This window comes from Astatotilapia calliptera, chromosome 14, assembly GCF_900246225.1.
Source record: "Astatotilapia calliptera chromosome 14, fAstCal1.2, whole genome shotgun sequence".
Taxonomy (NCBI): Eukaryota; Metazoa; Chordata; class Actinopteri; order Cichliformes; family Cichlidae; genus Astatotilapia; species Astatotilapia calliptera.
The window spans coordinates 35,947,946-35,969,287 of record NC_039315.1 but is presented as its reverse complement, the minus strand read 5'-3'; the positions used below and the strand labels follow the sequence as shown (position 1 = coordinate 35,969,287).

The window sequence follows — 21,342 nt, the reverse complement described above, 5'->3', positions numbered from 1 at the left end:
CTGTAAAGTAGTCGAGACTAATGTGAGATGAAGTTTTCTGAGGAGACATTATTAATATTCGGCCAGTGTAAAAGGTTCAAATGGAGCCGTGGCACGTACGCACTCGGGGTCGACATGTATACTCTATAAGCTCAACATAACCTGCTAACCCATCCACTGCTCCGTAGTACACCCCAGCTGAGCCTTGATGGAAAGAACAGAGTGACGCCAAATGTGGAAGCTGGAATAAAACATGTTTACTGCACAGGTGTTGTGACATCACACTCACTCCAGCCAAACACAAAGAAGTGCTGGTGTGGAAGCTGCATGCAAAGACTGTACATGTGTACTGTGTATAAGTGCATGTTCCAAGATTAGAATGTAATGGACTGCCATATTAAGTCTTATTTTACTGATTTAGGATCCAAATAAACATTTATTTTAAAGCCTTTTTGTTTCTTTGAAATTTGCAGATTGCAGCAGAAACTGATTCACATACAAAGTATAACATGACCCCATAGAGACGCAGTCGTGTCCTGTTCCTGCCTCGAAGGTTAAAATAAGATTTAGCCAGTCTGACCTTTATTAAACCTTCAAGCAGAGCATTAATAAAGCTTCATATAAGCACACGCTGTCTGCTCCTACAGCAGAGCCCACGGCTCTCTGTACAGCCGCAGCGTTGCAGGGACAGCCTGGTCGCAATGACACTAAAACACTAGGTGGGGCATGGAAATGGTTTTCAAACAGGGGTTAGTGTGTGCTGCTGATGATAGTGTAAGAGAAAAGGCAGCATGTGCACACACTGGAAGTAAACATGTTTAAGAGATCAGCCACACAAAGGACGCAAATGAGAAAGAATGAACGAGAGCTCAGACAGCTGTATTCCATAAGACTTGATCAAGTCATGGCTGTGTTGTTAAAACATGTTTGTAGCGTAAATTTGTTCCACGGTTACTCAGGAACAGCCCAATCAATGCACAAAGACAAAGCTAGAATCAATGAACACAAACACTTTTGAATCAATGAAATATTGTCAAAATGATATTTACAGAGAACACACTGATTTCGTTTGTTAAACACGCAGCCAGGACCAGTGTTTCGGTCTTCCTGAGCGTCCCGGCCCACAGTCATATTCACTTGCTCCAGAGCAGGGCGACAGCTTTGCATATGCCCACGTCGTTGTAGTTGAAGTAGCAAAGACCAGTGAAGGTGATCGTGGACAGGAGGAAGAGAGCCGCGTTGGCCATCTTGATCTTTGCGTCCCCGTGAACGTAGTCTGTCAACACCTGCCCGAGACCCCTGCAACAACACAGGCAGAGGAAAAGATGAGCAGCCAGTGAAGACAGAAGGCCTCCCTTTGCTTCAGCAGGGTTACACTGAAGCGCTCTAAATGACTGCACAGCACACATGGAAAATGTGCAACCAGTGTTTCTAAACTTGACCATGACAGTAATGCATCAACTACTGCCCCATAAACGTGCTGACGTTTCCACGCACGACGCAACATCTGAATGAACTGTGTGCACACGTGATGACAGCCAGGAGCCTCAGCCGTCACGTGCACAGAGTTCTCGCTCTGCAGCCTGACACACTAATACTGGAGATTCCAGCTGGGACTAAAGTAGGGCTGCTCAATTAATCGAATTTTAATCTCGATTACGATCTGGGCTTTCAACGATCGTTAAAAATGACTGAGCCGATTATTAGCCCCTCCCTCGTGCTTTACTCTGGCGCTGCTCCGTGTGGCAAATCGAGCGCACCTCTCTGCATTTTGAACACGTGTCACAACAATTAAGAGGACCCGAGGGAAGCTCGGAAAGCTAAGCAGAAGTTATTAGGAGAGGAGAGTGACTGCCGTTGGTTGAACAGAGAGGTAAAAAACCTTCAGTGGTGTGGAAACATTATGGGTTCAGTCAGACGTGGATCAAGTAGACACAGTGTGTAAACTTTGCTACAGTGTAGCTGCACCACAGAGCAACACTGCAAAGTTCACTAAACACAGACGTTTACATTTTTCATTGATTTCTTATATTGCAAACATTTGCACTGTTATCAGTATTTGCACTATTTTATATTATGTTTTAAAGTCATTATTCAACACATTGTTATTGTTAAATAAATATCGTCAAATAATCGAGATCTCAATGTCAGTGAAAATAATCGTGATCATCATTTTTGCCATAATCGAGCCGCCCTAGACTAAAATGCTGCTGCAGTTGTCCAAACCTTTAATTTTTTTAAAGAGATTTGAGATCCACGTTATAAAATATGATTTCTGAGCTGCAAAATCTTCATCCAGTGACAGTCACAGTAACAGCTCGTCTTATGTTTGAGCCATTCAGTCTCTAATTAACCAAGCTAGCTAAGCATAAGTGTCTCCAATTTGCATAAAACAACTTATATTTTCTGTTGTAATACTTATGTGACCTCCAGGGTAAGTATACCATTTAAATGTACGTTGATAAAAACCTGCATGATGGTCAATAAACAGAGAAACATTGTTCGTGTCAATCATACACAATCACTGTACCTAATAAACCAGCTCTGTATTGAGAGCTGAATGAGGAAATATTGTTTCTCTGTCTCAGTCATAAATGCAGCCTGGACAGTGTCCTGGTATTGTGACAGACTGGCGAGAGCTTATATAGCTTTCAGGAAGTGAAAGCTCTAAAAAAAGACAGCTTAGCGTTACTGTTCAAATAAAACACAGGCGTCAGGAATATTTTACCTGAGGCTTGCGAATATTTGCAATAACATTTTAGAAACAAGTGAAACCAGGGATCAGCTGACTGCTAGTCTTACCAGTGTCCGTGAAGGGTCAGGGCAGCAGCCAGAGAGTAATCGATGACAGGACCAGGGTTGAAATAAGCGACAGGGCCCATGGCCAGCAGCAGCACGCTCAGCATTCGCTCTGCCGTCCAGTGCAGAGAGGCCGCTTTGGAGGTGGAACTCGCTGTGAAGCAAGATAAACTGCAGATCATCAGAAGGCCGAACAATGTGAAGCTCTGAGCAGACTTCAATCTGACTCAGTCACATGCATCTCAAATTCTACACATGCCACTGGAAAGACCGGGTCTCCTGCATATTAGGTTTGGCTACTTCACTGAGCCGCTTGTGTCTTTACTGAACATCTTTCTGCGATTATTTTTTCAGTTTTTTGTATCTAATGTTGCACAAATTGTAGATAACAAGTATGGTCAGTAATCCATCAGCATCATTGGCAAGCAGTGAACTTGGCACCAATCTGAGGGTGACAACGTCTGCAGCTCTGCTCTCACGTTCAGTTTGTTTAAGCTGCACAAACCAGACGTGGAGCTGTGACACTGTCCTTGTATCGGCATCCAAGTAAATGCAGTTTTAAATGATGATTTTATGGTTAAAAATAATAAAGTCATCATTAATGCTCAAAAGCCTCTAATGTGGCTGAAGCGGGCATATTTCTCTTATCTCTCTCAGCAGGACAGGAAAACTGATTGTTTCTTCACTATAACAAAGACTGGAAACCTTTCTGTTATAATAAGATAAGCTGGAAATCCACATTGTTACAACCGATGTAGAATTTAAGGGCGATACAATTTAAACACCTGAAATTGTGATATATTGGCCAAGGATTTATTTTCTTTATCTTGCTTTGCACGTATTAAGTGCCTTTGTTGAAAGACTCACGGTTGGTGTTACGCAGCGTTACAAATGTGAAACTGATCAGATATAAGGACTGGAGAGACAAAAGAGCCAAAGAAAAACTCTGACAAAAAGAAGGAGGACTATCACTCACTAAAGTAAGAAAAGGTGAATCATATTCTGGCTCAATATGAACGTATTTTTACATTTGAGCAAAAACAGAAAGAAGGCTCCTTCATTCTGGACCCACATCGTGGGTAAACCACATGACCTCCAAACAGGCCAAAATGTCACCGCCTGTGTTCATGTGGAAAAAAACGCTGTGTGTACACGTGAGGGCGAAACCATGAAGATCCAAAACAGGAACCAAAGCGATCCTGCTCCACTTCAGACACCTGTACCTGCTGAGCGGTTGCCAGGTTCGTGACCCTGACCAAGCCCGACTGTGACCACGATCGCATCAGGGTTGTTCCAGGCTCAGTGATGACTGCGTGTGACACAATCGGCCTGCAATGGCTCCTCCTTTCGCCCTCGGGGTGTAGCGCTCCATTCTGCTTCTCTCTCGCCCTCCATTAAGATTATAGTTAATGCAAAACATGTCTGAACTAGCCATTTTCTGCTCTTGGAAAGCTAACCAGCTCGCTCCTCAGATGCCAGGACCGCCCCACTGGACCTCCACTGGTGTTGAAATGTAATGTGTGTCACACACGCTACACTTACGTTGAGTCAAAAGTAGAACATGTGCAGCTTAGAAAGCTTATGTTGATTTAAGTGTGTCAGAGCTGATGACTGCCACAGAGGTTTCTGAGGTTGTGGTATTTAAATAATCTACGTGCACCTCTCGTTCTGTACAACACCTGCACACAGGGCGCTACGTCAACACTGACCCTTCAGATTCTGTGACGAATGAATCCTCGCCGTCAGCAGGTTCGGCTGCTCCAGGTGTTTGTGGGGTACAGCCAGCGGCCTGACCAGCAACGCGCTTTGATAGAACAGAGCTGAGGAGAGAAAACACAAAGTCACAAACACATCTGGCTGCTTTACTTTTCCTTTCCTCATAATGTTGTGTATGTTTTGTGTGTGTTCAGTTTCTAAATTTAAAAAAGGTACTTTCTGGATTTGCACAATGCTGAATTTCACCACAAGGGGGCGGGGTTTCACCAGGCAGTGTGTTGACATGTTTTCAAGTGTATGACGTCGCTCCTTTAACCTAATTATTTTTAAACTCCCATCTTTTCCAAGAAGCTTTGCCTTTACTCAAACTTCCAACCTGTTTATTTCCTGAACAGTCCCACATTTGTAAACAAAACGCAGTTGTGGGTCACGGTCATGAAAAACCTGCCTAATCTTCTCTGCTAACTCCAAACAGCTTATTCTGCTGCCCTATGTGACTGGAGATCGGCTGTTAGCAGTTTGTTCTTGATGGTGTGGGTAGAGAGCCAACAGGCAAACCGTCCTGCAAACCTTTCACAGACTGCCTACGTTTCCAAGGCTGCGTTCACACTGCAGGCGAAAGCGCATCAAATCCGACTTTTGTGACCCTCTGCGACCATCTATCCGATCATGGTCTGACAGTGTGAACGGCACAAATCCGATATTTTCAAATCCGACCTGGGTCACTTTGGTATGTGGTGCTGAATCCGATACATATCTGATGTTTTAGAAAGCGGCTGCTGTTTGATGGTCACGTCGCATTAAATCCGTCTTTTACGTCACTGACACAAGACAAGACGCTGATTATCAGCGACGGAGAAGACATCACGAACGCTTCCTGGCCATCCAGTGAAACTGTTGGGAAGACAACGTTGGAGAAACGTGAACATTTTTTTGTACTGTATTTTTTTGTACTGGTGGCGATCGTGGCTCAAGAGTTGGGAGTTCGCCTTGTAATCGGAAGGTTGCTGGTTCGAGCCCCGGCTTGGACAGACTTGGTCGTTGTGTCCTTGGGCAAGACACTTCACCCGTTGCCTACTGGTGGTGGTCAGAGGGCCCGGTGGCGCCCGCCAGTGTCCGGCAGCCTCGCCTCTGTCAGTGCGCCCCAGGGCAGCTGTGGCTACAATGTAGCTGCCATCACCAGTGTGTGAATGGGAGGATGACTGGATATGTAAAGCACTTTGGTTAGGGACTAGTAAAGCGCTATATAAATACAGGCCATTTACCATTTACCATGTATAATCTGCAGATTCTGACAGAAATCTGCAGCTATCCTCTAAAACAGCAATAAGGATCATTATTAGGCCAAATGTAGATAACACAATAACTTTATAACTTAAAGCAAAATTGGGAAACGTAAAGTCCGAAACAAGTCTTTATATTAAGGCCATCAGTCACACAACACTGTTGCTCTGGGTCTAAACAGAGCACGTTGTGTGTGACGTCTTCTTTTGCGCATGCGGCCGCTTTGAGCGTTCACACTAGAGCGCGTTTGCTGTCACGTTTTATCTGTAGTGTGAACGAGCAGACAAAAAAAAAAAAAAAAAAAAAAAAAAATCGCATTTGATCAAAAAAATCGGAATTGAGCTTTAAGACCTGCAGAGTGAACGTAGCCTAAGTGGTACGGTGTGAGGAAACTCTTTTTGTGGTGTCGTCGTCTAATTAGGACACCCCCTAGATACTAACCCCGTGTTTGCCTACTGGTGGTGGTCAGAGGGCCCGGTGGCGCCTGTGTCCGGCAGCCTCGCCTCTGTCAGTGCGCCCCAGGGTGGCTGTGGCTACAATGTAGCTGCCATCACCAGTGTGTGAATGACTGAATGTAGTGTAAAGCGCTTTGGGGTCCTATGGACTAGAAAAGCGCTATACAAATACAGGCCATTTACCCCTGATAGATGGAACATGGCCTTCAATGGTACCAGGGCTCACTGCAGATAACACTGCATCTTAGTTTGCCCTATGGCATGGACCCTACACAGATCAGTTAAACGTGGTGTGGTTGGAGCAGAAACCAACTACAAGAGCAGTGTGCATGCTCGCAGGTGCTGCTAATCAGGCATCTGATTGTCATTGCATGGGTTCCTTGCTCAACAAAAAAATTTATTTTCCTTACAAATATGGTACTATTAAAGGTGAAATAACTGGTCTTCCAACATCTTCAATGCCAAGAAGCACTGTTACAAAGAAATAATGACCCAAACCAAATTTCCTTACTTTTGATGCCAAATGTATTTTTTAACCTCCGAGGACATCACATGTTCTCTTGTCTAGACCAAAATACTAAATTCTGCTCTACATGGGCCTGATATCCACTTACGAGGACATTATACTGCCACTCTTCTATTAAAATTTAAAACAAATGTCCTCATATGTGGATCTGATTTTTCTCATAAATAAAAAACAGCTATGACAGCTGGGATAGGCTCCAGTGCAGTGCTTCCTACATGTCCTCCATTTCAATACTGTACATTCTCCCAGAACACCACGAGTTTTAAACTGCGACACATCACACACAGTTAAGGTAAAATAATTAGTGGTGTCTTTACTCTAAGAGACTGTCCCCTTCAAGCTCCATGGAGCATTGGAGCATTTCCCTTTGTGCACAGCAGCACTGTGTTAATGATCTGCTATGTCACGTAGATCTGAACTGAAAAATATAAATGAATAAATGAGGAACTGAAAGAAAGCGTTGTGTTTTTAATTTAATTAAATAATAAATGCTTTTTTCCTGGCACAAAGGGGGATGACAACAACAGCACGAACAGACAGAAGAAAATATTGGCGTCGGTCTGGAAGTTCACTGGTGCTTCTGTATTAGCTCACAGTCAAGATCAAGCATTTTAAGATCTGCTTCACAACGAACACTAGCGGAATTTAATCAGATAGAATGAGCGTAATTATAACTATCACACACTGTATATAATTCTTTAAAACGTTTATATTTTCTTGTGTTTGTTATGAACACATGAAGGCAATGTAATAGTGCGATTACAGCTGGAAATCATCCACACAAACAGCCAAACGAGAGCAGCCTTACCCTAACGCAAACTTTACTGTGCTCTTTAAAACGTCAAAGGAAGGGAGCCGATTTCTATTTTACTTTTTTAAGAGGCCTGTCATTGACTACAAATCTTGCAATTCAGGTCTTTTGTCTCCTTTTTCCTTCGAAGTAATAATTCTCCAACTTCTGAATAATCTTTGGTGGACAGTGCTGAGCGATAACGCTAGCAAAGCGGCCTTTGGCACTACTCATACCTAGCTGGCGCTGGCCACTGACAGGTAGCAATAAAGCGGCTAATACTGACAGCAGGATGCTTCAGTGAAACCGTGATCTTGAAAAGTCTGCAGCTGGCGCCATTTGTTCGTCTACGGCCAACACTCGACTTCACTTCCGTCAAATCGGCCTGCTGTCGAACTGCGGCCCTAAAGTAAGCACACATGCTTAGAACAGTCATAAACCCCGGAGAGAAGCAGCGCTACTCACGTTTAATTCCTCTGCGGCACACAGAACTCAACCTGACGATGGCCGCCATGATGAACAACCAACCAAGGTCACGGCAGTAACCCGGATGTAATCCTGTCGACGTGGCGTCACAAAGATTGTGGGTGTTCGAGATGATCACCTAATTATTATGTATTTTAAATAAATACCAATAACTAATAATAGTATTATATGGTGTGCTATGTGGACTACAACATTTGTTTCATTCCTATTAAGTGTCTGTTTTTAGAAGGTGGTCAACTGTGGCTGTACAAAACAACACAAGAAATAAATGAATCTAAAATAATTAATACGTTTTATTTATATTATGGTTTTATATGTTTACAGATATTTTCTTTTTTTATTAAGCTTTATATTTTGTGTTTTTGGTTTTTAAACTATGGACATAAAGTTTGACAATAAATATCGACTGATCGAATTGCAGCAAATGATATAAAAATGTATGGGAAGCAATAAATCACTAATTGTTTTTCTTAATTAATTTCTTAATTATTGTAGAACCATCTGCAGTACCTCTTCAATGTCAACCTTTTATTTTGTTAAAACAATGATTTGCTGACTGACTGTTTTAGTCTTCCATACTCGTGGAACATCATACAATTAGAAAACTAAATGCCACCAGAGTCCTCTGAGAAATGTCTGCAGAGACACAGGCATGTTTGTGATCAGGTAAAGAAGACATAAATGTGTTTTTACTGCGCTGACTCCACCACTACAATTCATTCATACACACTTTCATAATTAAGAGGTAAATTAACAGCACCAGTGTTTTGTTTGTTGTTATTTTATTTTCTGACTTCTTTATGTGAAAATAAACTGTGAGTTCTCTGTAATCCTCATTCCTTCTATAAAACACGTCTCTACAGCTGGATGTGAAACATGCGTCTGTACGCTAATAACCGTACCGGTCGGTGTTTGGGGGGTTGCTGCTCAACATGAAACATCTTTGCACGCGTCCTTTGTTGCGTCGCATTTAGCGCGTCAAACAACGCAAACAGGAAGCGCCGCCGTCTGCAGGGCACCGTGTGATTAGCGCTGTTTCCCAAACCGCGCCGGTGGAAGAGAAGGTCACCTCTGTGCTTGAGCAGTGCTCGGAGCTCCTGTGCAGCCGACGGGCAGAAGACATGGACGGCTTTGATAACTTGAGCGCGTCGGAGAAGGCAGAGGCGACGCAGCTGCAGCGCATGATCGCTGTCGAGCAGCAGAAAGCGCAGTTCCAGGCTCAGGTCTGTAAGAGGACGGGGGCTGACTGTCCTCCGACAGATGTAGTTCATTGCACGACGTGATCTGACGTCTTACACGTGCTTAGTTGACCGTTAATGTCTCTGTACAAGAGACCAGTTTGTATTAGAACTGGACATCACACAGCTGGAAGAACATCTGCTTCTTGTCCAGGTGTTTCCGCGTTGAAGAACATAGAGTTAATATATCCTCTAGATCCACATGCTGAGCTTTGTTAACCGTGGATTCAAAGCTCGGCGTAATCCAGTCAGTACTGTGTGTGGTTACATTGCAGCTTTAAAGATGATCATTAATCGTTTATTTGACCTTTGGTATCGCTGGGATAATTGGTGGATGTCCGAAATATGGAGCAGGTTAGCTGAATCACTAAACAGCAGATGTATAAGAAAATATGATGGATGTGGCTGTGGACAAATTTATTAAGGGGCACTTCACAGCGAGCCGTGCTCTATAAGTGATAGACAGACCGAGTCAGTGAAGGAACCGGTAACCATCGTTGTGTGGAGAGCAGTGCACGTTAGTTGCTCCGTAGACAAGCATCCAGTGTGGCAGCTGGTAACCTTTCCCCCTCTCATTCTAAATAAACATTCATAGAAGCAGCTCTCACAACCATAACAGGCAGAAGACGTGTTTTTAACTCCATGCACATCAGTTCTGTGATTGATTTAAATAGTTTCCTGTACACACAGAAACATGCTGTCTTCTAGAGTCCGGCATGAATCTTGGTTACATGTGTTCAGTAATCAGATTTCAGCCTTTTCTTTTTTAATAAACATTAACTGGCATCAGCCGCGATGCTTCGACATTCTATAAATAACACTGAGCTGAATCAGTTCCCGTCTGTGTCCTGTGGTTTGCAGGTGCACAGTTTCACCGACGTCTGCTGGGATAAATGTGTGGACACTCCGGGCTCAAAGCTGGACTACAGGACAGAGACGTGCCTGGTGAGCTGCGTGGAGCGATTCATTGACACCACCCTCAGCATCACCAACCGCTTCACACAGATGGTGCAGAAAGGCACTCAGTGATAACGCACCGCAGTCAGACTGTATTATGTTTTTTTTATTCCTAACTTGATGGGAGATGACACGAAGAAGACTTTGTGTACGTGGGTATAACAGCTGGCGTTTGAGAGATGATGAGGAACTCTTATGGGGGGAGGGGTGCAGTCATATGATCAAACTGGAGGAAGGAAGGGAGAGGAAATCTGCAAGCCTGGAGAAGTCTGGTAATAATAAATCTTAAATGTTTCACCTGAAGAAACAATGTTGCCTGATGTTTTTTCCCTTTCATCCATCTGAAACTTCAAGATTATTATTTACTTTCCTAAACGACATCTATAGAGCTGAAAGCAAAGGCTGGGCAGCTCCTCGCTTGGCACCTTCTGCTTTCTCTTGTTATGTTCTGATCAATAGTAGACGAGGAAAATGATAGAGAATTATAATTGTTATTCTGTCAGTGCATATCGCAGAGGAGTCTGAGTCCACTCAGTCTGCTTTAAATACTCGATTTCAGGACATTTCTCTACTCCTAGAGTTTTATGTCAAAAAGAGAGGCTATCAATAATCATTTCAGCACTCGAAAAGCTCCACTCAGGTGAAAATCTAATGCCATTAGAAGGGAGGTGGGCTTAGAGGAGCAGTCTGGAGTTAGGAAGAATTCAAACACTGTCTTTTTTTTATCCAAACAGCTGCATAAATGTAATGGAGTTGTTCACTTAGAATCTAGCACCAAAAATTCAGTGTTTGCATTAATTATATGTTGAGTGACCTGCAGCTCCATGCACATGTTAAAAAGTAACTGCAAAGAGCTCATCACAGCAAACAGGCAAACTGTGCCGCTGCCAGGAGCTAGTCTGTTAGTGTTCCACCACATTAAATATGAACCAGCCGTTTTTCATGCTTACATCTTTTTACTTCGAGTCATACGCTGACAGGGAAAATCCAGAGATTTACTTTGTGGTTCAACATACGTGCAAAATGAAGTCATGAAGTACCGTGTAGATAAAATTAAATAAAACATAAATGAATGAATCACAGGGCTCTGTCCATTGTTCATCCACTTTTTCTGCAAACAAGTTTCAACGTAATGTAACACAGAAAGATTTCTGCACTTAATCCGACTGAAACTTGGTATTTAGACACAGGAGGAACTTTAAGAGCGAAGCGCTGCAAATCTGATCAAAGTGCCTGTAACAGACAAACCTTTTGTCTATCAATTAATAGATGCACATCAACAGTACATTCGTAACAGAAAATAAACATCACACTGGAGTGACTACTACTACTAATACTACTGCCTGTTATCCGTCTCAGGGTACGGCCACCAAAGTTAGCTCTCCAGAGGCTTGGGGGTTCCAGGAGCACACAGCACTGAGCTGGAACAGTGTTCATGAAATCAGACGATAAAGGAGTGAACATGGAATAAACGTTTGCTGCATGAAACACTACAGTGTAAGACTGTTAACATTTTTAGCTGCCCTGAGTGCAGACTTGATGGACGTTTCGATCCATCCGTGAGGTGTGGCTGTGTGCTCCCCTGCAAAGTGTACCCGTCCCTCACTCTGGAACAGTTCTCTGGCATAGTGCCCCTGCTGGTAAGGTGTGAACAGGACAAAGGCTCCCAGACTGTAAGGATCCAAGCCCCACTTCTTCACCAGCCCCCCTGTCCACAAAGGCCTGATGTACTCTCCATGGATCTTCACCAAGTCCTCCAGGACCACAGCCATCAGCTCCCCATCATTCATGCCCTGGAAGAGGGCGGAGTCGTCAGAGCAGGTGTAGGATGCCAGCAGTGCACCTGCGGATGTCCCGGGGAAGCTGTGGCTGGGGTAGTAGATGAAGCGAGCGGGACGGTCTGTGATGCTCTTCCCTCCTCTGATGCCCTCTTTATCCCAGAAGCGCTCCTTGAAACTAAGCACCACCTTTGTGGAGCTGGTGTAGTGAACTGAGCGCAGGGCCTCCATCTTGTCCCCAGAGAGAGGGGGCTGAAAGTCAATGAACAGGGTGGCCTTGGCTGTGGCAGTGACCAGGGTGTAGTCCACCGTTAGGTTAGTCAGGGAGTTGTGCTGGTCCTGATAGGTGATGGTCACATTTCTACCACCTGTCTGGTTTATGAGCTTGACCTTGGAGTTGAGGAGGATGGTGGCATTTAAGACCTGATAGAAAGCTCTGGGCAGGTGTTCAAAGCCATCAGTCACCTCAAAGTACCTGAAAGAAATTCAAGAAAACATCCCTTAATACACAATACTCCGCTAAAGCTGAACTAATCATTTATTTTCTATAAATTTGAATTATGCCAATCAGCCATAACATTGTGACCATTATGTGCCCCTTTCACTGCCACGGAAGCTCTGACCCATCGAGGCCTGGACTCCCCCAGACCCCTAAGGTGTGCTGTGGCATCTGGCACCAAGTTAGCGACAGATCATTTGATCCTGTAAGTGGCGAGGTGTGGCCTCCGTGGAGTGTATAATAGTGTCCATGGTCTGCAACGATGCTCAGGTAGGTGCTACGTGTCAAAGTATCATCCACATGGATGGTAGGACCCAGGGTTTCCCAGCAGAACATCGCCCAAAGCATCACACTGCCTCTGCCGCCTCACCTTCTACCCACAATGCATCCTGGTGCCAGGTGTTGCCTGGGTAAGCGACACATGCACACCTGATGTAAAACGTGACTCACCAGACGAGGCCCCCTTCTTCCATTGCTCCGTGGTCCAGTTCTGATGCTGATCATTGGTGGTTTTGGTGGTGGGCAGTGGTCAGCTCGGGCACCCTGACTGGTCTGCAGCTACACAGCAACCAAACTCTGTCAATTCTGACACTTTTCTATCGCACTCAGCTTGAACCTCTTTCAGCTGTTTGCTCTTCGTCTGTTGGATCGGACCACATGGGCCAGTCTTTATTGCCCACATGCATCAGTGAGTCTTGACTGTCCACGGCCCTGTCGCTGGTTACTGTTGCTTGGAGATGCTCTGACCCAGCTGTTTTATCGTTAGGTTTTCCTGCTTCTAACGTCAACTTTGAGGACAAAATGTTTACTTGCTCCTTAATTTATCTCACCAACTAATAGGTGCCATGATGAGGAGAGAATCAGTGTTCTTCACTTCACCTGTCAGTGGTCACAGTGTTATAAGTAATAAGAAAAATTACACATATAATCACCTGTATTTATATAGCGCTTTCCTAGTCCCTAAGGACCCCAAAGCGTTTTACACAACCAGACATCCACCCATTCACACACTGGTGATGGCAGCTACATTGTAGCCACAGCCACCCTGGGGCGCACTGACAGAGGCGAGGCTGCCGGACACTGGCGCCACCGGGCCCTCTGACCACCACCAGTAGGCAACGGGTGAAGTGTCTTGCCCAAGGACACAACGACCGAGACTGTCCGAGCTGGGGCTCAAACCGGCAACCTTCCAATTACAAGGCAAACTCCCAACTCTTGAGCCACGATCGCCCCATATAACATATACAGTAATGACGAAACAAAGGAGAAGTGCCACATGAATCTGTTCCCTCAGCTCTACAAAGTGTTTAAATCAACTATTTTGCCCTTTTGGAGTACAGTCTAACAATGGTGGCACTAGAAGGTATGGAAGACCAACCACTCAGAATCAGAAGCATATCTTAGCTGCTGTTCCTCTTCCCTGGCTTCTTAACATCCCACTGTGACATATGAATATTTCTTACTCAACGTTGTCACTGATGTCTGTCTGCATGTACATCATCTCGATCAGTGATGTGTAGAAGAGGCTGTTTTCATTCAGGATGTCCCCAATCATCCTCAGGGCTCCACGGCTCAGATTGCCCTCCTTCACCAGATACTCCTGTGAGGACATTTCCCCCCAACAGATTACAGCTGTGATCGGTATGACATCGAGTGTCAAGGTAATTAAACCTTTACCTTCACTGTGTAGGAGTCATATTTATCCAATGTGGCACTACAGCCGATTGCCTTCACATCATCTCTCACCTGTGTGAAAATCACAATATTTACAAGACAAGATTCACACTGACATGTGCAACAAAGCAGCACATGAACAAACCTTCCACAGCGCCTGGCTGAAGAGCTGAGCGGCCGTTTTCCCCCTCTCCCTGTCAGACAAGCTGTAGTTCAGCACGCTGGGGTTGTTTTCAACTGTATAGGTTTTATGTAGCTCTCCATTTACCAAGTAGTAGGTGTTGATGTCATCTTGGATGAAGCGGTTCATAGGTATTTGTAATTTGGACGCAAAAGAAAGCAAAATCCTGTGACATAAGCACATTAGTTATCCTGTGTGAATATATACGGTATTTTAACCATTTAGCTAGAAGATCTTTAGTGTTTTGTTAGACTCTTCCTAGTTACTTAGAGGCTCAAATCTTACAAGTACTGAAAACTCTACAGGCTAGTACATTTCTTCTGGCATCATTCAGTTCTTACTTCCAACAGGATATTTTCCTTGATTAAATGAGGGGGTGTCTATTTGCCATGTGCGTCTCTTTACTCACTTATGAAAGCTTGGGATCCTCATGGCCCCCAGTTCTGCATACCAGCCCTCTCTTCTGTTCCTGAAGGTCTCCACACGTCCTCCGATACGATTACTGGCCTCGATTATGGTCACCTTTGATGTCCAAGGGGACACACAGCCATGACACTCAGTTTGAAAAGCATATGCACTTTTAGCACCAACAGTAATGACTCAGAAAATTACTCCCAGAGAGAGTGTAGTTTAAATATTTTTTCCCTGACTGTAAATTACCTTATGTCCAGCATCTTCTAGAAACTTGGCAGCCGTCAGTCCAGCGATGCCCCCGCCGACGATTGCTACGTGTCGAGGCGTCTTTGTAGCAGGAAGACCTTTCTTCACGATGTCAAGAAGCTCGCTGTAGTCTGTGTCTTGGAGGCATTCAAACAGGGGATCTCCTATTATCCCATTCACAGTGAGCACCACAGCCGCTACCAGAACCAGAGGAACTGATGGTGACAGAAAAGATGTTAACTCAGCCGATGAAGTCAAACTGTGGCTCATAAAAAAATCCCCCAAGGGGTTGCCAAGTAACCACAAAGTCCCAGTTTCCTTCCTTTACTGCTATCTTTATAAATAGAGGAGAAATGACGAGAAGATACCGGATTTTCCCAGTTAGTGTTTTTTATGAGAGTGACTTTGCAGCAGCTTGTTTTGTACTCACAGAGTTTGCACAGTGCCATGTGAGACGTCATCTCGACGATGGAACTCCACAGTCTGGGCTTTTTTTTCACACCGTGAGAGGAAATGGAAACCTAACGGACACAAGCTCTAAATTAAGTTGGCGAGGCTCAGGCAGAACAGTTACGAACAAAGAAAAGCCTAAAATTGTCTTTTTTAAAATATGCTGGAAACAATATACAACACATTAAATCTCCCAAAAGCACCAGTAGTGATTTCAGTTAATAAATCCAGAGTGAAAGCAGTGCAGGCCGTGTTTCACTCACCTCTGTCAAAGGTAGTGTCTCGTAAGTTGTCATGAGCCTGTTCATGGCTGAGGAGGAATGACCCACAGACCCTCACAGAGCTAACCTATCAACCCTGTGACTCACCGTATGAAATAAGGCTGTCTGAAAAACCCGGACGCATGGCATGTGTGAAATTGCACACAAGGTCATTTTAATGAGCGACTGTGTGGCTCCCTCCGGTCTTTCAGAAATATTTTCCCACACTGGCTCCAGAGTCAACCACACTGAACAAATCAGATTAGTGAGGTTATACTAGTCATCAGCATACCTCGTTTTACTCCGTCTTCACTCGTTTTCATATCTGACCTGAAAAGGCTCATTTAGTGGTGGCCAAAAAAATGCCCCAGTCAGACCTAAAGCTGCATTACATTACATTCATAATCTAAGGAGCTTGGAAAGAAAGGCGTCTGGACTTCTTTAAGTTGCTTGAAAAGCAAAAGTGAAGACTACGATGACCTGGATGACTGAGAACCTTCACAGACATTGCACTCATAACAACATATGTACTTTTATTAAATTTACTATAACTGTCTATACAGTAAAGACCACAGCTTGTGCAAACACTCACCTCTCAGCTCCTTCTGTGTCCGGGACATAATAGCACATGGAAGGCAGTTATATGATGTGGAAACTGAAACCAAAGTGGCAAGTGTTAAGTTTCATTTTCCGACTTTCATGTCCTCAGTTTTCATTTCTATATTTTTGTTTTCTTTTTTCTTTTTATGTGATGAGAAAGAAATTATTTTACCTCTCATCACAGCTTTCCCTGCTTCCCATAGAACAGAAGCTGATGTTTCGGGAGTGTCATTATAGTCCAAATATGAAGTCCACTCTTTTTTAAAATATTTAATAAAGTCTTCATCTTTAAGTAGTGATATATTAAATCTCCAGTTTTTACTTGGCGTAGTATTATTCTTGTGCATTAGTGTTAAAGATACAGGACCATGATCGCTGACAGCTATAGGATGAATCTCAGTGTCTGAAATGTCGTTCAGCAGTGAGCTGCCGACCAAAAAATAATCCAGACGAGAGTAGGAGTGATGGACATGTGAGAAAAAAGTATATTCCTTACTGGTGGGGTGAAGGGAGCGCCATGCATCGCAAAGACCAAAGTCGCTCATATACTGTTTGATTATATTTGTGGACTGCCAGTTACGCTGAGTTCCCGCTGTATTGAGCCTATCCATGTCTTCATTTAGTCCAAGGTTGAGGTCACCTCCAAGAACAAGTGTGCCATCTAAGTGTTCAGAGAGTGCACTGAAAAAAACATTTTCATTTCTGAAATGAAATGAAAGAAGGGAATCTGACACTCCCCAGATAATTTTATAAACAAAGGAAATAACCGAGGAAGTATTTAATTTAAAGAAAAATGTCTGTATCCAGCGTAAAAGCTGGATTTTACAGCAAGAAAATCAGTAAACACTGATTTTTATAGCTCAGCTCACACTCACGGGTTGTGAATTTAACAGTATCTACATTGATGTATAGCTGAGCACAGCATTGTTCTAAGTCATGGGTCAGTGTATGGAAAAACTCCAAGGCTGATGAACTAATGAGGCTTTGGGAGTTAAGTCAGCCATGTTCATGTATGATGTGAAAGGTACAGCTCAGCCTGCACCCTGAGGAAAAGCTCAGCTCAATAAATCTACTCAATATGTTTGGGGGGAAAGTACCACACAAGCTCAGAGAGTTCGTTCTTTTCATGCTCCTTTGAACTGAACTAAAATTCAGCTGCTGTTGATTTACAGAAATACTTCAGATGAACCTGCTCTCTTTCTTTTTAACATTTTGAGATTGTTTCCAAGTCATGTGAAAAAAAGAACATTTTAATCGTGAGTGGTGAGGTATTCATCAGCACTTCTTCTGCTCACGAATTAACTTCCTGTGTTTGGATTCTGTGGTCCCGGCAGTGTATTTTAAAGACTGAGAGTAAGTCGTTTAAAAAAAAATCTCAGTATAGTTTTGGGAGGATGAACCAGTTTGAATAAAGAACACACATCGTGTCGGGAAAAGTTAAACCATCGTGAAGAGATCTGAATGGGATGAACTGGGAAACGACTGGAGCCAAACTGGATCTGAGCTTGATGAAATCTGAATCCACGATTCTTATCTGGACTGTGACCAGGACACAGTAGGCTATACCGAGACATTAGACATCCATCGTGGATCCACTGAGACTCCTTTGGTGATTTTTCAGTAGACCGTATCTATCAAATTTAATGACTGAATCTGTGAACAGATTTCAACATGTAATGTTCAGACCACAGACTGTTTGCAGGCTCACTTTAACATGGATTTAACTCAGTTTTCGAGTCCTTTCAGCCTCATCCTGACTCAGATATTCACATCAGCTTCAAGATTCAACTGTGACAGCCCTCCAGTCAATGTGACCGACCACAGTGAATGAGTGAATAAATAAATGACTGAATATCAGAAACTTTACAGCAGAGGTGTGGACTCGAGTCACATGACTTGGACTCGAGTCAGACTCGAGTCATTAATTTTATGACTTTAGACTTGACTTGAAAAAATGTTCTAAGACTTGTGACTTGACTTGGACTTTTACACCAATGACCTGGGACTTGAATTGGACTTGAACCGGTTTACTTGAAAAGACTTGATATTTTACCCCAAATATAAAATTTAACATGCATATTATATAGAGATTGAAAATGTGACGTCATTCACGGGTAGAACCGCAAAGGATTCTGGGAACTCGTGGCAAGAGGTACTAGCGCACGCAGGCTTTCAATTGAAATCAGTTACACAGCGATAAAAAGAAACACAAAAATGTCAAGAAGCTGTTGTATTATTAACTGCAATAGCCGGTCGCATGACAGTCACGGGAAGCTGACGGGTAAAGAGATCGGTTGTTATCGGATTACGTCGTTGAAGAGAAATTGTTCGAGCCATGTTTCCGAAGTAACAAAGAGGCGACGGATGGCCTGGATTGCAGCCATTCAAAGAGCAAATACAACGTCCCAGAACCCTCCAGCTCACAGGTTAGTCTGCTCCAAGCATTTACACGAAGGTCAGTCTGCTGTTGTAGTTAATGCGTCATTTTTCTTAACATAATTGGTGATATAGGTTACAAGCAAGTCTGGCGCTGAACAGAAATTGTCGCGTTATGCTCCTTTATTTATTGTGCATAAATAGTGAATTGTCCTGACACAATATTGTGTTTCGCTTCTGTTATTATGGTACATTGACAAAAACATGTACTTTTATTCACAGGATAAAACAGGTTTTTGTATCACTAATTGTCCAGTACGATTACAGCATACAGTATTATTGTCACTGCTACATTTCTGTAGCAGAAATTATTTCCACTACTAATTAATTACCATTGAGCTCAAAGGTCCTATTAATAAACGGTTAACGAATGTGTATTTATGAAGACGATTTGTGAGACTGGTAAACTTATGATACGTACGATGGTCTTTCGTTCTACACGGTGCATTTCAAGGTCCTGCACCCATCCGTCGGTAAACTGTACCTGGGCTTGTTGCAGTGACCTGAAGTTACTAAACTTCATGAGTGTATGCACTCACTCCAAGAACCGTATGATTATAAATATGCATATAAATATGCTAAGATGAGATAGCTGACTTCATCTAACTAGCAAATGTTGTCCAGGCTACGTTGGTGATGCAGTTTTTTTTAATGTGTATGATATTTTTGTCATGCGATTTTAAAGCCGGTCCTACAACCGCATCCAAGAATAACATGCAGCTTATCTCAGAACTGTCGGTGAAAATTATTCTTGGAGCTAGGTTTAATTGAGCTGCATTTTAAAGAGGTGCAATTTTACAATTTGTGTATATTTTCTAAGTTCACTATTTTGTCATGTGTTGAGAAAAACACAGATTTAAAAATTACATGGTCTAATATTTACATTTAGCATAACTGCAACATGCTTTTTTCTTTTGTTTTTTTTTAAAGACTCGAAATTCAAAGTTTCAGACTTGTGACTTGACTCGGACTTTTACACCAGTGACTTGAGACTCGACTCTGACTTGCCTGACATTACTTGAGACTTGACTTGAGACTTGAGGATAAAGACTTGAGACTTACTTGAGACTTGCAAAACAATGACTTGGTCCCACCTCTGCTTTACAGAGTACAGATATTTTTAAAAAAAATAGTTGTAATATATCCACGGGTTAGTGCTTCCATAATATTTTATTCACGGTTGCTGTTCAGAAACACGCACACGCAACAACAACAACAACATGATAGGACCCAGTACAGATTTTAAGTCGACGGGGCACGATTGTGCGTCCGGCATCCCTGCACTGCACCGCAGACCACGCCCCGTCACGTAAAGTAAACGTTTTCAGTGCAAGCAAACTGGCTGACAGACTGACAGCATCGCACAGAGTTAGAAAGATGGAGACTTCAGATTATATTGTGACCTGATGATAAATCCATTATGCAAGTTGATGAGTGAATGAGTGTAAAGTGTGTACACAAAATAGCAAACTAATATTTAATTTGTAAAAATGCAAATTACAGACTGATTTCCAATGTCTCCATGTGTTTTTTATGTGTAATGTCTTTACTTATATTGGTGAATAGACTTTAGTGAACAGGACTTACAAAGAGGGATTTTTAACTGGATAAATCAAAGATATATAAAAGTCGCTTTGCCATAAACTGATTGCGTTGCGACAGGAATGCTGTCTGTGTCTCACGATGACTTGATATCATTCGTGAAATACATTTCACATATTATAGGCCAACAAGCCATTTACAGCAGTTTGAATACGGGCAATCACTTTTTGGCAAATACCGGAAGTCGGTTGCCTCCGAAGCCTTAGAGCCTGCCCCAATCGATACGTCATAGCTCGCAATACAGGAAGTAAACAAACCAGACCGAGGAGTTGACGCCGAGAAGCTCACGAGACCTCTCGTTGAGTGCTGGACGGCTCGTGCAGGGTGCATGTCTGTCTGAGCTCGCGCTGTAGCTTGTTGTATGCGTTTATGAGCAGGCGTCGCGCGCTCCTGGAGTGACGTGTCTTTGGTTCAGCACTGTAAGGTTGGTATGTGCGTGCTGCAGCTCTGACAAATACAGCGCTTCTCTTCATTTCAGCATCTTTACAAAGAAGCAGCGATGCCGCTCATGTTTCCAGCTACCTCTCTGCTGCTGTTACTGGCGTAGGAAGCAGCTAAAGGGCAGACATTAATCTTGACATCTTGCTTAGCTGCTGTCTCAGCCTGTCGGACGTACACCGTCATGAAACACCTGAGCGGAGTTCGGTCTCCGCACGACAGTTAATGCCTTTGGGCTAACGCTAGTACCACCGCAGCATAGCTACACCGGGTTAGCTAGTGAAGCATGAAGCACGGCACAACCAGCGTTAGCTTGTAGCGTACACGCGCTGGCTCAGCAGATACGAGACACATCGTCCCTGAGGTCAGTGAAGCATTTTACAACACTTCTTCTGTTTGCTGTCAGTACGTGATAAGCAGCGTGGATGATGTGTTTGTGTTACACAGTCATCCCCTTTACTTCAACTTACCCCACTCTGCTTGCACTCAGCTTCCCGTCCTGTTTCCGATGTGCCACTCAGGTGTTATCGTTTT

General features: G+C 43.4%; 3 protein-coding genes across 3 annotated transcripts; 1 reads left to right on the top strand and 2 right to left on the bottom strand.

The window, feature by feature from the left end:
- Positions 1–221: 221 nt before the first annotated feature.
- Positions 222–8,130, bottom strand: sdhdb (succinate dehydrogenase complex, subunit D, integral membrane protein b). The gene is made up of 4 exons (XM_026191774.1): positions 8,015–8,130; positions 4,488–4,598; positions 2,782–2,932; positions 222–1,278 (listed from the first exon to the last, which is right to left on the bottom strand). Exons 1-4 carry the CDS (start codon positions 8,061–8,063, stop codon positions 1,113–1,115), a joined length of 477 nt encoding a protein of 158 aa, XP_026047559.1. The 5' UTR covers positions 8,064–8,130; the 3' UTR covers positions 222–1,112.
- An 830-nt stretch (positions 8,131–8,960) lies between these two features.
- On the top strand, positions 8,961–11,307 carry timm8b (translocase of inner mitochondrial membrane 8 homolog B (yeast)). The gene is made up of 2 exons (XM_026191319.1): positions 8,961–9,258; positions 10,135–11,307. Exons 1-2 carry the CDS (start codon positions 9,157–9,159, stop codon positions 10,300–10,302), a joined length of 270 nt encoding a protein of 89 aa, XP_026047104.1. The 5' UTR covers positions 8,961–9,156; the 3' UTR covers positions 10,303–11,307.
- Positions 11,167–21,342, bottom strand: il4i1 (interleukin 4 induced 1). Its single transcript, XM_026191318.1, has 9 exons — positions 21,279–21,342; positions 16,325–16,387; positions 15,453–15,543; positions 15,023–15,237; positions 14,772–14,884; positions 14,327–14,528; positions 14,185–14,253; positions 13,971–14,107; positions 11,167–12,483 (listed from the first exon to the last, which is right to left on the bottom strand). Exons 3-9 carry the CDS (start codon positions 15,481–15,483, stop codon positions 11,721–11,723), a joined length of 1,530 nt encoding a protein of 509 aa, XP_026047103.1. The 5' UTR covers positions 15,484–15,543; positions 16,325–16,387; positions 21,279–21,342; the 3' UTR covers positions 11,167–11,720.

Excerpts from the sequence above, each read along its gene's own strand:
- sdhdb (XM_026191774.1), bottom strand. The coding sequence starts at position 8,063 with ATGGCGGCCATCGTCAGGTTGAGTTCTGTGTGCCGCAGAGGAATTAAA. Across the intron at positions 2,933-4,487 it reads TTCGTCACAGAATCTGAAGG|CGAGTTCCACCTCCAAAGCG; the intron begins GTCAGTGTTGAC and ends CTTGCTTCACAG. Across the intron at positions 1,279-2,781 it reads CTGACCCTTCACGGACACTG|GGGTCTCGGGCAGGTGTTGA; the intron begins GTAAGACTAGCA and ends GTGTTGTTGCAG.
- timm8b (XM_026191319.1), top strand. The coding sequence starts at position 9,157 with ATGGACGGCTTTGATAACTTGAGCGCGTCGGAGAAGGCAGAGGCGACG. Across the intron at positions 9,259-10,134 it reads AAGCGCAGTTCCAGGCTCAG|GTGCACAGTTTCACCGACGT; the intron begins GTCTGTAAGAGG and ends TGTGGTTTGCAG.
- il4i1 (XM_026191318.1), bottom strand. The coding sequence starts at position 15,483 with ATGACGTCTCACATGGCACTGTGCAAACTCT. Across the intron at positions 14,885-15,022 it reads TAGAAGATGCTGGACATAAG|GTGACCATAATCGAGGCCAG; the intron begins GTAATTTACAGT and ends TGGACATCAAAG. Across the intron at positions 14,108-14,184 it reads ATGACTCCTACACAGTGAAG|GAGTATCTGGTGAAGGAGGG; the intron begins GTAAAGGTTTAA and ends ATGTCCTCACAG.